This window comes from Ptychodera flava, chromosome 10 (assembly GCF_041260155.1).
Source record: "Ptychodera flava strain L36383 chromosome 10, AS_Pfla_20210202, whole genome shotgun sequence".
Taxonomy (NCBI): domain Eukaryota; kingdom Metazoa; phylum Hemichordata; class Enteropneusta; family Ptychoderidae; genus Ptychodera; species Ptychodera flava.
Window position 1 is genome coordinate 3,329,527 of NC_091937.1, and position 12,027 is coordinate 3,341,553.

Consider the following 12,027-nt stretch of genomic DNA (forward strand, 5'->3'; position numbering starts at 1 on the left):
TACTATGGAACATATTCAAAATTAAAAATTTTGACAATACTTCGTCATTATGATATTCGTGTAGATTCATTGTGAAGGTTGCGGGATAAATAATGTTTTTACCGTTTCGCTTTTGTCAAAAGCAGAAACTTTTATTTTCCTCATAGACATGGCAGACATTTTTCAATATAAACTACTTGTTTATTTCATATAGTTTATTTCTCTCATATGTATTTGTGCGGAGACTCCTATTTTTCATATTTTATTTTATTCTTCCGTAATGCACTTTACACCCAGTAAAAGTAAAAAAACATCCGGTGCTGTTGTCCTATAGTGCAGTGGCATCCGTATGTCATAAAAGCAAACATTATGTTTGGCTTGGCCGTCCGACTTGTGACGCCAGGTCAAGGTCAACATTAAAGCCTCAATTGTCAATCCCAGGTTCTCGCTTTAGTGGAGTTCTCCTCCCAGTCAAACACTTGTTTTATTTCAAAAACATGAATTACACTAGCTGATCTCAACCTTTCATTGGCTCCTTTTGCTAATCCTGCAAACAGAGTTTATACAAGCGTTAATTGGATTGACGGTCCGTTCAAATCGCCAACGGTCATTGATTCCCCAACACCAATGCTCAAATTTCCTAAAAAATCGTCTTCCAGTCGCGTTAGAATTTGAATATAACCACAGAGTTCGATCGGCAGCAGCTTCCCGCTGACCGCCTGGTAGTTGTCTCCCCTGTTGCGGCCGGACAAAAACCTAAAAAATTGCATTTTCTGGAGCAAGTGCCCGCGTGTTGCCTATTTGGTGTCCACTTACACAGTGAAGGCAACCACGACTTCGCGCCCTGAGAGTCCTGAGGAGGCCCCGCCTTTACAAATGAAAAATTGACAAACGAATTAAATTCCTGTTCTGCACCAAATGTGGATATTCGATTTATTCATAGCATATTGCAAAGCGATGGTCTTTACATCATCTCACTTGTTTCGTGCGAACATTGCATATGTGCTGGATTTCGAGCTAATACGCGTTTCGTTCTCTAATATCATCATCATATATAAGCTGGCCGCGTAATGCACGGCGCTACATGTAAAATCCGATGTTGGAAATGCCAACTCTAAAACGACAATCACAGAAAGAAATATGACGATATTTCAGAATTCCTTCTTCGATTTCGACATTAAAATTCGGGTGGCCTAAAAATGCCACGGATTGTAATATAACATATAATTTTTCGACATTTCGCTCCTGTACTCAGCGAATTCCAAACTTGCTGGCTGAAAAACACACAGCAAATAAAAGCGATAATCTGATAATAGAATAAGCCTGTGGCATGCTGATTCCGCATGTTATCGTGACGAGCTACGAGTATCTTTACAGACGTGTAGGTCTAAACTTAATAGTCTCTATAACGGTTCAGAGATTTCAGATTTACATACCTGTATCAAATGCGTCTTTACCTGTTCACCCTAGCTGTGGGTCCATAGCTAGCTGTGGTCTTTTCGGACGGGATTCCTGCCTTTTACGGGCTGGTTTTGACTTTTTGCGATGCGGGGTTAAAATCGTAAAAAGTCAAAACCAGCCCGTAAAAGGCAGGAATCCCGTCCGAAAACACCACAGCTATGGACTCACACCTATTGTTCACCCCTGATTCCCTGCACGGTCCCTACCGTGTTCCCTGTAAACATGTCCACACTCACCATTGATAACGATGGGTTTGGGCCAAACCATGGTGGTGAAAGGGTTAAAACTTCACATGTTTAGTCATCGGACTGGATGTTGCCTCCTAATTAAAATCAATGACCCCATGCTTTCATTAGACATATGAATTTAATGTACCAGTTCGTTGCATACTTAAAATTACACTATATCATTCGTGGCGCGATAATTCAAGTACCTTGAAAAGTTTTAACAAAAGCGTTTTTTAGTTATGATATTACAAAACTTGTTGAATGTTTCATTAAAGATCGCTTTAAACGTTTTCATAAACGGTACTAGCTGGATCCTTTTTGATTTTAAGTAATGGTGGATTGAAGAGAGTGTCAGAGAAGTCAGTGGTTTACAACAGTGCAGGGACCACATCATTCCACTGCAGTTTATCTTTCAAGTCATCGTCCTTTTACCTGCGACAGTACATCTTTACGCGCAGCCGCACACTGAACGACCCCATGTGACCTTATGTGAAAGGTCATACCCGGACAAATGCATAGAATAGACAGGACACTCGACTCGCTAGTGTCTGTAGTGATGCAGAACTTAGATTATTAGAAGGTGGAATTACAGAGCCTTGCAGTGAAGGTACGTACAACTACAAGCATCGCTGCGATTTGTGTGCAATTTTTGTGATACATGCAGTCGAAAGCGAATATTACAAGTCGAACTGTTCACCTGAATCATGGACGGACGTACCCCACAGACAACTTTCACCTCTCCCATGATTGGCAAATACTTCTGACAGGGTTTTGATGGATTGAAGAAGTTTATATGATAGATCTGAAATGGACATGTATGTAAATAAGAGAGACATTGGATGCAACATATCTGACTGTTTGTTTGATACGGGGTCAGTATGCATCTGTGAGCTGTGTACAGTACATGATGATAGATTTTCATATGATACTCACACTATTCCTGTACACAATGGTTATAATGGGGCAAGCCAGATCAATGCAGTACTTTAATCAATACAACTTACCGGTAGTTTATTTATGTGGAACATTACAGTGAAGCAACAGTTGTGTACATTCACAAATTCTGAAACTCGATTATAACTGAAAAAATGACTTTATATAATATGAATCATATCAAATTCTTTGGACAGATACATATTTTTGGTAAACTAAACGTCTGTCTCTTAAACTTTAGTCCACTTTGTAAATTATCATGTTTTCCACTTTAGGGATGTCATCTTGCCAACATTAAATTTCATAATCCTGGTGTGATAGGAAACTGATGAAATGGCTGAGAAGATGGCACGTCCTGTGATTGTTGTACATGGCGGTGCAGACTTTACAGTGCAAATTGACAACAAGCAAGCAATCGTCGATGGGCTGTGCAAGGCAGCAAGAAGGGGATATGAGATTTTACAAAGTGAAGACAGCAATGCTGTGAGAGCTGTTGTAGAGGCTGTCAGTGTTTTGGAAGATGATGAGAATTTCAACGCTGGCCGAGGTTCTACACTCAACAGAGATGGTAAAATTCAGACTGATGCCATGGTAATGAATGGGAAAAACCTGAAGTGTGGTGGCGTCAGTGCTGTAATGAACATTGCTAACCCTGTCTATTTGGCAGAACAGGTGATGGAGAAAACAAATCATTGTCTTCTAACAGCTCAATATGCGAACGACTTTGCTAAAAAAGTCGGTATGGAAACTGTTGACATGGAAACTCTCATGTCACCTCGGTCACGGCGGCTTTTGGAATCAATTAGTATTGCAAGGGAAGAGGGTAGAGTTAATGATGCAAAGAAGGAAACTGTGTTGGGAAAAGACACTGGCAAAGACACGGTATGTGTTCATTGAACTTCTGATAGTAAATATAGTATGAGGGAGTTTCTATACTATATATTTTCAAAAAGCAGAGACTGTAAAGTTTACTATGGTAACCGTAGTTTACTCAAAGCATGAAGTGGATGTATATTTGGGGTAAAATTACCTCAATTTTGGTATTAATGATAAAAATTAATTTAAGTCAAAAACTTGACGCTATTTTCTGAAATGTAATATTTCACTTGAAAGAAGAGTATATGTAGAAAAAAAACGATTATTTAATTTGGCATTATCTATCCTCATTCTAAAATGGCAAGGGTTTAAAGACTGACACTCAAAAAAATTGATTAAAATCATGATAAGCAAAATTAAAATGCCTCTTATTCAAAATGTAAGAACTTTATTGCCAAACAAAATACTTGTTTTGTTATATAGCATTTAAAGAACATAATGTGAAAATTTCTGAAAATTTGACGCAGCCAGAGTGGAGTTAAATTCTTTGGAAATTTCAAAATTTGGAGGAAAAAGAAGCCAGGAAATTGGGTGATTTGCATGCATTTGCATAAATTAACACTTCTTTATCACGCAACTTACGACTGCTTGACAAGCTACAAGGTGAACCCAACCAATATTTTAATCTTCGGTTAACAAATTCATTAAAATTGAATAAATATTTGCAAAAATGTGATTTTTGAGCAAAATATGCTGTGTTGGGTGCAGCGCCCCCTCCATGTTGACAAATGAATTTTTGTCTGGACTAAAATTTAGTTGTAAACAATAACATAGTACATTAGACAAACATAGAGACCGGCCATGTTGACAAAATGAAAACTTGGCATTTTGACATAATTTTAGGAGTAGAACAAGAAATTGTATTTTACAAATAGAATAGAAAAATACTGGTACATGGAGCTAAAAGCACAGGGAATTGAGTAATCTTGTTGTTGTTGTTGTTGTTGATGATGATGATGATGATGATGACGATAATAAAAATTATTAAAAAACAATGTGTCATTCCTTGCTGTTGTTTGTCGATGTTGTAGATAATTGTAAAAGAAAACTGTAATCGTGACAAAAAAACGACGTAGGTCGCCCAACGTCACTCCCGTCCTATTATACAACCTATAGGACGGGAGTGACGTCGGGCGACCTACGTCGTTTTTTTGTCACGATTACAGTTTTCTTTTACAATTATCTACAACATCGACAAACAACAGCAAGGAATGACATATTGTTTTTAAATTCTTTTAATTATCGTCATCATCATCATCACCATCAACAACAACAACAACAACAACAACAACAAGATTACTCAATTCCCTGGAGCTAAAAGTATAGCTAATGTGTCCTACATTGCAAGCCTACGTTTGTTCAAGTGCAGTCCTTCCACACAACTGTACTAGAACTAACTCTGGAATGTAGAAAGAGACAGTGATTTCATACAAACCTTTCAACCTGGTTTACTGTGGTTGTGACACCTAGGCAATGCAACTGCTGGTTTGATGTCTGGCAGCAATACTGGGATCGCTTGTCCAAGTATTGTTCCCAAACAATAAGAAATCAGTCCTGTATACAGACTTTCCATGCAGGAACACTTTCAAAACAACTTCCATAAAGATTCTGTGTCCTTAGGTTTGCAATACATAGTAAAACGTCCAGAACTATTGTTTCACATCTGTAGATTATTTAATATCTGTAGATGTACTTGTTCACTGGTCACCAAATTCAAAATTAATTTGGTATTCTCAATCCCTAAAACTATACTTTAGCGTAACTTAATGGCACATGAGCTGCAACTTTTGATATTATTTTCATGATTTTATATTTAGATTAAAATAAGTTCATAGAAATATTATTACTCAGAGATGTTTACTCAAGTATACTTATCAGGTGAGTGGGAATGCATGGGGAGGTTTCAGTGAGTAAGGGTAAATAATAAACAGGTGCTGCACTCAAATATGGCCACCTCCATGCAACTACGTGATAAACAGCGTAAATGATGCATGTACAAATTTGAATCTTTACAAATGTAACATGGTGCAACCAACTGAAAAGACGGGAAAGGTACTTGTTCCACTTAGACCAAAAATTCTCCTTTTATCACATAATATGGCAAGATTTTGAAAATGGCAAGAAATTTAAAATGAATCAAAATTTGTTCAGTTTCTTGCCTATTCTTCCACAAGCAAATGTTGTTTAGGCACAGTTAATGACTATTTTGGTCAATTTGTAGATTTCAATGAATATCTTAGGAAATTGGAGGTACCTCGAGGTCGGACAAATTTCGCAGAGTTGCAGCTCATGGGCCTTTAAATGTGTTTTGCAGGTGGGAGCAATAGCCCTAGACAAGAATGGTAACCTGGCCTGCGCTACATCCACTGGGGGATTAAGTCTTGCTCTACCTGGCCGTGTTGGCGACAGTGCCTTGCCTGGCTGTGGTGGCTATGCAGATAATCATTTTGGTGCCTGCTCAACCACTGGTAGGTATACAGTATACCAGGAGGTCATCAGCTATTATGCAAAATAGTTGATGTGAATTCAGGTACAGCTCAACTGAGACTAGGAATTCATCATAACTGTGTTTGTTACAGAGTTGCAGACAGAGTTGAAGCACCAGTATAGTCTGTAGTTTTTCATGTTGAAACTTTTTACCTGAACTTGGTTTTGTTTTAGATTCATAAATCATTTAAGATTTTCCGAACATTCTTTGTGACAGCCTTTTACTGGTGCAAACAGTCAGAAAATGCTAGAATCCTGCATAAATGAAAAACAATCTATAGTATCCCGTTAGGTGTTGAAGTAACTGTTATTATTGAGAATTGTTTTCACTAGTTTGTTTTAAATGTCAGCTACAGTTATATGCCTCCAAGCATGTTGAGATACACAGTATTCAGCTTATCAAGGCAGTCTGTACATGTGTAAACTGCATTGTCATTGTTGACATGTGATTCTGGTCTGGACTAGAATTCAAATGTAAACAATAACAGTACATTTTACAGGTATAGACACTGTGTTGACGAACTACGGTAAATTGAAGGTTTCAAGATGTTTTGGGGAGTACTAAGAACTTACAATTGACATACAAATCAAAAATAGTGAAAAAAAATCAAATGGTACGGCTACTGACATTTTACTAGGATACTTGAACCTTCAGGTTGTGACCTGAACTTTGAGATCAAAGTAAGTTCAGAGAAGAAAGTCAAAAGTACCAGCTAACGTTTCTGTTGATTCTGCTAAAAATGTAAAACCATTTGTTGAATGTAAAATACACTTTTGATATACCTTTGAAACACTTATTGATGGCAGTTTATCACTTGCAATTTTTTTAGTAAGAAAAATAAGCCTTCACCACTGTGATAGTGAGATATCAGTATTGTTATGAAATTTGAAACAAACTGAAGCATTATGATGTCTTTATGTTACCTGGTAACATATCATATTTTTCTTACCTTCACTCTTTTGTTTTTCTGTATTTACCATAAAACTGCATCCATAAATGATTGTCTGTTGAGTGGGTGACTGTGCAAATTGCACATTTCCACCATTGTCTGCCCTGAAAAGTTACCCAAATCACAGAAATTACGCACTAAATCATTGGCCCTCAACACAGACTAAACAAAAGCATCCGTGCATTTACAATGTATGTGATAGTGACCAAAGTATCGTGATTTGATTTGATTTGATTTGATTTGATTCGGCAAATATTCAGGAAAAATTGAAAAATACAGAATATTAAATAAATACAGAAAAAAAACTAGATAAAATTACACCAAGCACAACAACACTGTTACAGTAAAGAAACACAACTGAAAATTACTTGCCGAGGATTGCACAAAAAAGTTAAAAACTTATTTCCATTGTGATCCTCAAAAGAAAACGAAAAATCACATGGAGACAGTGTCACTCCGATCATTACATAAATAACTAAAAATGGTACCACTACACAAGCAAACAAACCAACTGTCCACGGCAACTGGAGCAGGGCATAACTGCTCTAGCCCTCCAATTTTGAGTACAATATAGAAATAACGGGCGACGCGCTGACCATTAACGTTTATTTGTGGGCAAGGGCGAGAGGAAAGCCAAAAATTAATGGGCGAGGCTTGCCGGGCCAGTTTATTTGGTTTTCCTCGAGCCCGCGCCCACAAATAAACATTAATGGTCAGAGCGGAGTCTGTTATTTCCATTATATTATCAGCGAACCCAAGAAAACCGTCAAAATTTCCAAAAAGTTCAGGAGTGAACAACAACTGGGCCCCAGAAACTGAGCAACACGTGACGCACTGTCATGCGCGCTGTAAAAAATTGGCAAATCCGGAGATGTTTTCAGAAAAAAGTATCTCAACTTGACCTACAAGTGCTCCATTTCATTTTGTGATTGATTATGATTTACGTTTGAGCTTAAATTTACGATACTTTGAGTTGTAAATCTTATTATTCATATTCATGGGCATGTAAACAAACCATTACTGTGTATTTGTGGTCAGTCACGTGGTTCAGCTCGCCCAATCAAAATGCGACAGGCAGGGCATGGTAATATAATTAGTATTTGACCTTCTATTTAAAAACTTGAGAACAATGGCTAGAGTTGTGAATACTCAAAGCAATGTTATTCCATAACTTAGCTCCTGTAATCTGAAATGAATGTTGACCATGACAACCAAAGGCTGGTGAACGAACAGAATATGAGCTTGATCTAGTATTATATGTATGGCAGTTCGCTGTCAAATTAAAATGTTCAGAGAGATAACAAGGTGCAGTATTATTGATCGCTTTATAAACGTGATTCAATTTTAGCAGCTGTACTCTATGTTCTATGGGCAGCAAGCCAATTGTTTTGAAATGCTGGGTCGACGCATGTGTTTGAGGAGGTAAATTTAGAACGAATCTGACTAATTTATTTTGTGAATATTGTACACTAGATTTTTTATGCTTAGTTAAACTGGCAAACCAAAATGAACATGCATAGTCATAATGGCATTGGATTAGAGAGGAAACTAATAATTTTCTGATGTCTGAGTCTAAATATTGAGATTTCCGATAGAGGAATTTAAGTCTGGCATTTATTTTGCTCAAAACCGTGCCACAGACTCTCCATCAAGCAATTGATCAATTTCCGCTGACAATTTGGAGTTAATTTTTAGTTTGCGTTTAGAAGCACATAAAATTGACTCTGTTTTTCCAAGGTGAAGGGATAATGTGTTGTCAATAAGCCATTTGTTGATACTCGACAGTTCATGACTCAACTGCTGCTCTACCTCTGTACCGGTAGTATTCTTGCCCGAAATTAACAAAGCCAAATCATCTGCATATAAAAACAATTTACACGTCACAGCACATTCCATATCAATTACATAAATGAAGAATAGCAAGGACCCTAAAATGGATCCTTGCAGAATACCACTAGTTATAGTTTGAACATCAGAAAATACATCGTAAACTATAAGTTTGCTGTTACCACTGTGATATCATCCATCGGAAAAGAAAAAAATATCACCTGTTGTTTTTTGGTGATGTATGTGACGTTGAGTGTATGCACCAAAAAGAACAGCCAATACGTAACTATACTTGTGATTTAGTCTTCATGGACGCTAGTGCAATTTTATGTTCATGTTTCATAACATTAAGGTTTGAAAGCAGAAGCTGAACCATTGTATCCATGATGGAATTGTTGGAAATTCTAGCTTTCCTCAAGCTTAGGCATGTTGAAGTGACGGTCTTGATCGCCATGACATTTTAAAAAATACTGCCCCTAAAAAGTTAAGTCTGCCCCCTAATTTTGCAGTGTGAGGTACAAATTGCCCCTTTTCCATAAACATGCAGAGAAAACACTGCTGATAAGATTTTTTTGTGTCAGTGCTGTTGACATACAAGAATACATTACATGATCTATATTTTGGCTGTATGACCTGCATGAGTTACAGAAATGACAAAATGTACATTGTTCATTATTTTTACTGTTTATTATTTTACCGCATGGAATTGAAATCATACAATACACAATTTAATATGTTGTAAGATATGCCTGTGGCTCATCCAATATGCCATGCACTTATCCCAAGGCCTCATCTTTACATGACTGTATTTTGTGAATGACACTACTATTTTTGAGTCATAGCATTTTTTTAAATAAATGTTTATTTGATTTCAGGGATAGGTGAGGATATCATGCGTGTAAATATGGCAACAAGAGCAATGTACTACTTGGAACAAGGTCAAAGTGCACAGGATGCTGCCGTGAACTCTGTACAGTACTTGGTAGATCGTCTTAAACCATCAGATTCAAAGGGTTGTTTGGCCGGCTTAATAGTAATTGATAAACAAGGAAACATTGGTATTCATTGTTCACATGATTTTTTGTGTTTTGCATCAATAAAAAATGGTAAAATACAATATGGAATTAATCCAGATGAGTTTGAGTCCACAGGACTGTAGTACAGGTTCCTCTGAACATTATCTGAGTTGTTTAAGGCAAGTTGTTTGTTTTCAATTGACCACACTGAACAAAGAAACATCTAAACAAAATGAATGTTGTACAATAAACTGAAATATACTTTGTGATTTTTAAGGTTATAGTATACTTTAAGTGAGTATATTTAACTATGCAGTACATGTGATAAACGGAATATATTCTTTTTAGGGTTTAGATACCTCAATGTATCCGTTGTGTACAAATATTTGACATTTAATTTTGATTACACATAGAGGAGCATCCATAAATGAATCATCAATGGAGTGATTTGAAAGCACAAGTCATGAGTATAGATTAAGAGAAGTCACTATTCCAAAATCAAGCTAACATATGAATGGACAAGGTTTGCATGTAGATGGAAAAATCATGCTGGTCAATCTACTACTAGGTTCTTCTATGCGAGAAAACATGAAAATTTGCATATTAGCAAGCTCAGACAGCATAAAATTGATGTGAATTGCTTAAATTCATGAAGGATTGGCTTTTACATACAGGACTGCAGTTGTAGTATTTCTACAATCATAGCGTACTTTAAAGCAATCTTTCACAAGTACATATGTATTATAGCAAGGTTTTCAAAATATGATGACAAAGTCACTTATGTTTTTTCTTTCATCACATCAGTGTAACCACTGTTTTAGCATGCCCCAGCCTTGAACAACTTTATCAACTACCCTAGGATGTCAAAGCTGCTGTTATATGGTCAATTGTCAGGCCTGTATATTTGCATGTATTAGGGAAATTTACACATCAAATTCAGAAAGTGTTAGATTGTTTATAACAGTATTTCATGTGCAAATTGAATAGTATTCCCCGTACAGATCTTCTAAAATCATATAGTGTGACTACTTTATGAAGGATTCACAAATAGTTTCATTCATTTCAGCAGTGTACTGTGAACTGACGTCTTCTGTGCATTGAGATGCTTACAGAACAGCGCCCTCAGTGTTCAATATAAAAATACTACGACACAACATCAAAACATTCCTACACATAGACACCAAGAAATAGGTCATACATGTAGACCATACCATGTTGCTGTGCGTGTCCATTCCTTTCCACTCTGGATAAATCATTCCATCCACTACCTAGACATTAGTGATGATCAGAGAGATCTTGTACATGATCCGTCATTATGATACACAGGAACCTAATCTATTGTCAGTGCATTGCTGTTCACATATCAGCCCAAACAATACACGATGAGGATGCACATGGTATGGGGGACCACTGGTTCTACGGGTATTTCCGAAGGTGTCACAAATTTCAAACTTCTGCTGAGCATTGTGGACTTTCAAGAATTTGTCATCTTCAGACAATGATTCTTATACTTTCTGCTTTGCATAGTGTTAAAGACAGTTGATCAAACCACAGCACCATCATTCAAAATGGATGGTCCAGTGACCAACATTATATTGAGGTCATCTGTATGTGGTGGAACTGAAATCAAGGTAGAATATGCCTCAGGTACAGATATCAGATACTTGAACCACTTGTACAGGATCAATTTGACGCTCTTGGATTAAAGTTTTTTTCTCTGGCTTATTTTTGTGAAAATAGAAAATTAAACATTTCCCACCAAGTTAACACAGGGATGGCAGCCGTTTTCAATGAAATACTTGGCAATTTGTTTTTAAGAGTACCAAATTTTGCATGGTGACCCCTGATATTTATTCCCTGCTTTGAAAAGGTATGGTTTTAAGATCCAAACTGCCAAGTTTGAGTGAAAGTTTTTTGTCTTTCTATTCAAGGTGTGAGCTACACCTTACTAAGTAGACTTTGGCGTGACTATACACAGCCGAGATACATCAATCACACAAAACACAGTAATATTGGGCGATGATCAAAATCAAGGGCAAATTAATATCCACTTTGACGGAAAAAGTCACCTTGACCTTAAAAGTACAAATAATCCCTAAATGATATAGTTAAGAATAATAATAATAATATTTGGTTCTTATATAGCGCACATATCCACAATTACATGTGATCAAGGCGCTTTACAATTATTATTACCCCTGGTCACTGGACCTAATATGATACCACTCAACTCCGTGGGGAGCAGACAACAGCTCACATGTGCAGCCAATA

At 36.9% G+C, this 12,027-nt stretch overlaps 1 protein-coding gene across 2 annotated transcripts; it reads left to right on the forward strand.

Moving 5' to 3' along the window:
• Positions 1-2,140: 2,140 nt before the first annotated feature.
• On the forward strand, positions 2,141-10,519 carry LOC139141773 (isoaspartyl peptidase/L-asparaginase-like). Of its 2 annotated transcripts, none has more exons than XM_070711422.1 (4): positions 2,141-2,274; positions 2,876-3,482; positions 5,791-5,944; positions 9,616-10,519. In XM_070711422.1, the coding sequence occupies exons 2-4, from the start codon at positions 2,934-2,936 to the stop codon at positions 9,897-9,899; spliced, it is 987 nt and encodes a 328-aa protein (XP_070567523.1). In that variant the 5' UTR covers positions 2,141-2,274; positions 2,876-2,933; the 3' UTR covers positions 9,900-10,519. The 2 variants fall into 2 exon arrangements, with proteins under 2 accessions (XP_070567523.1, XP_070567524.1); XM_070711423.1 differs by having other exon boundaries at positions 2,142-2,274; positions 2,922-3,482.
• Positions 10,520-12,027: the final 1,508 nt, after the last annotated feature.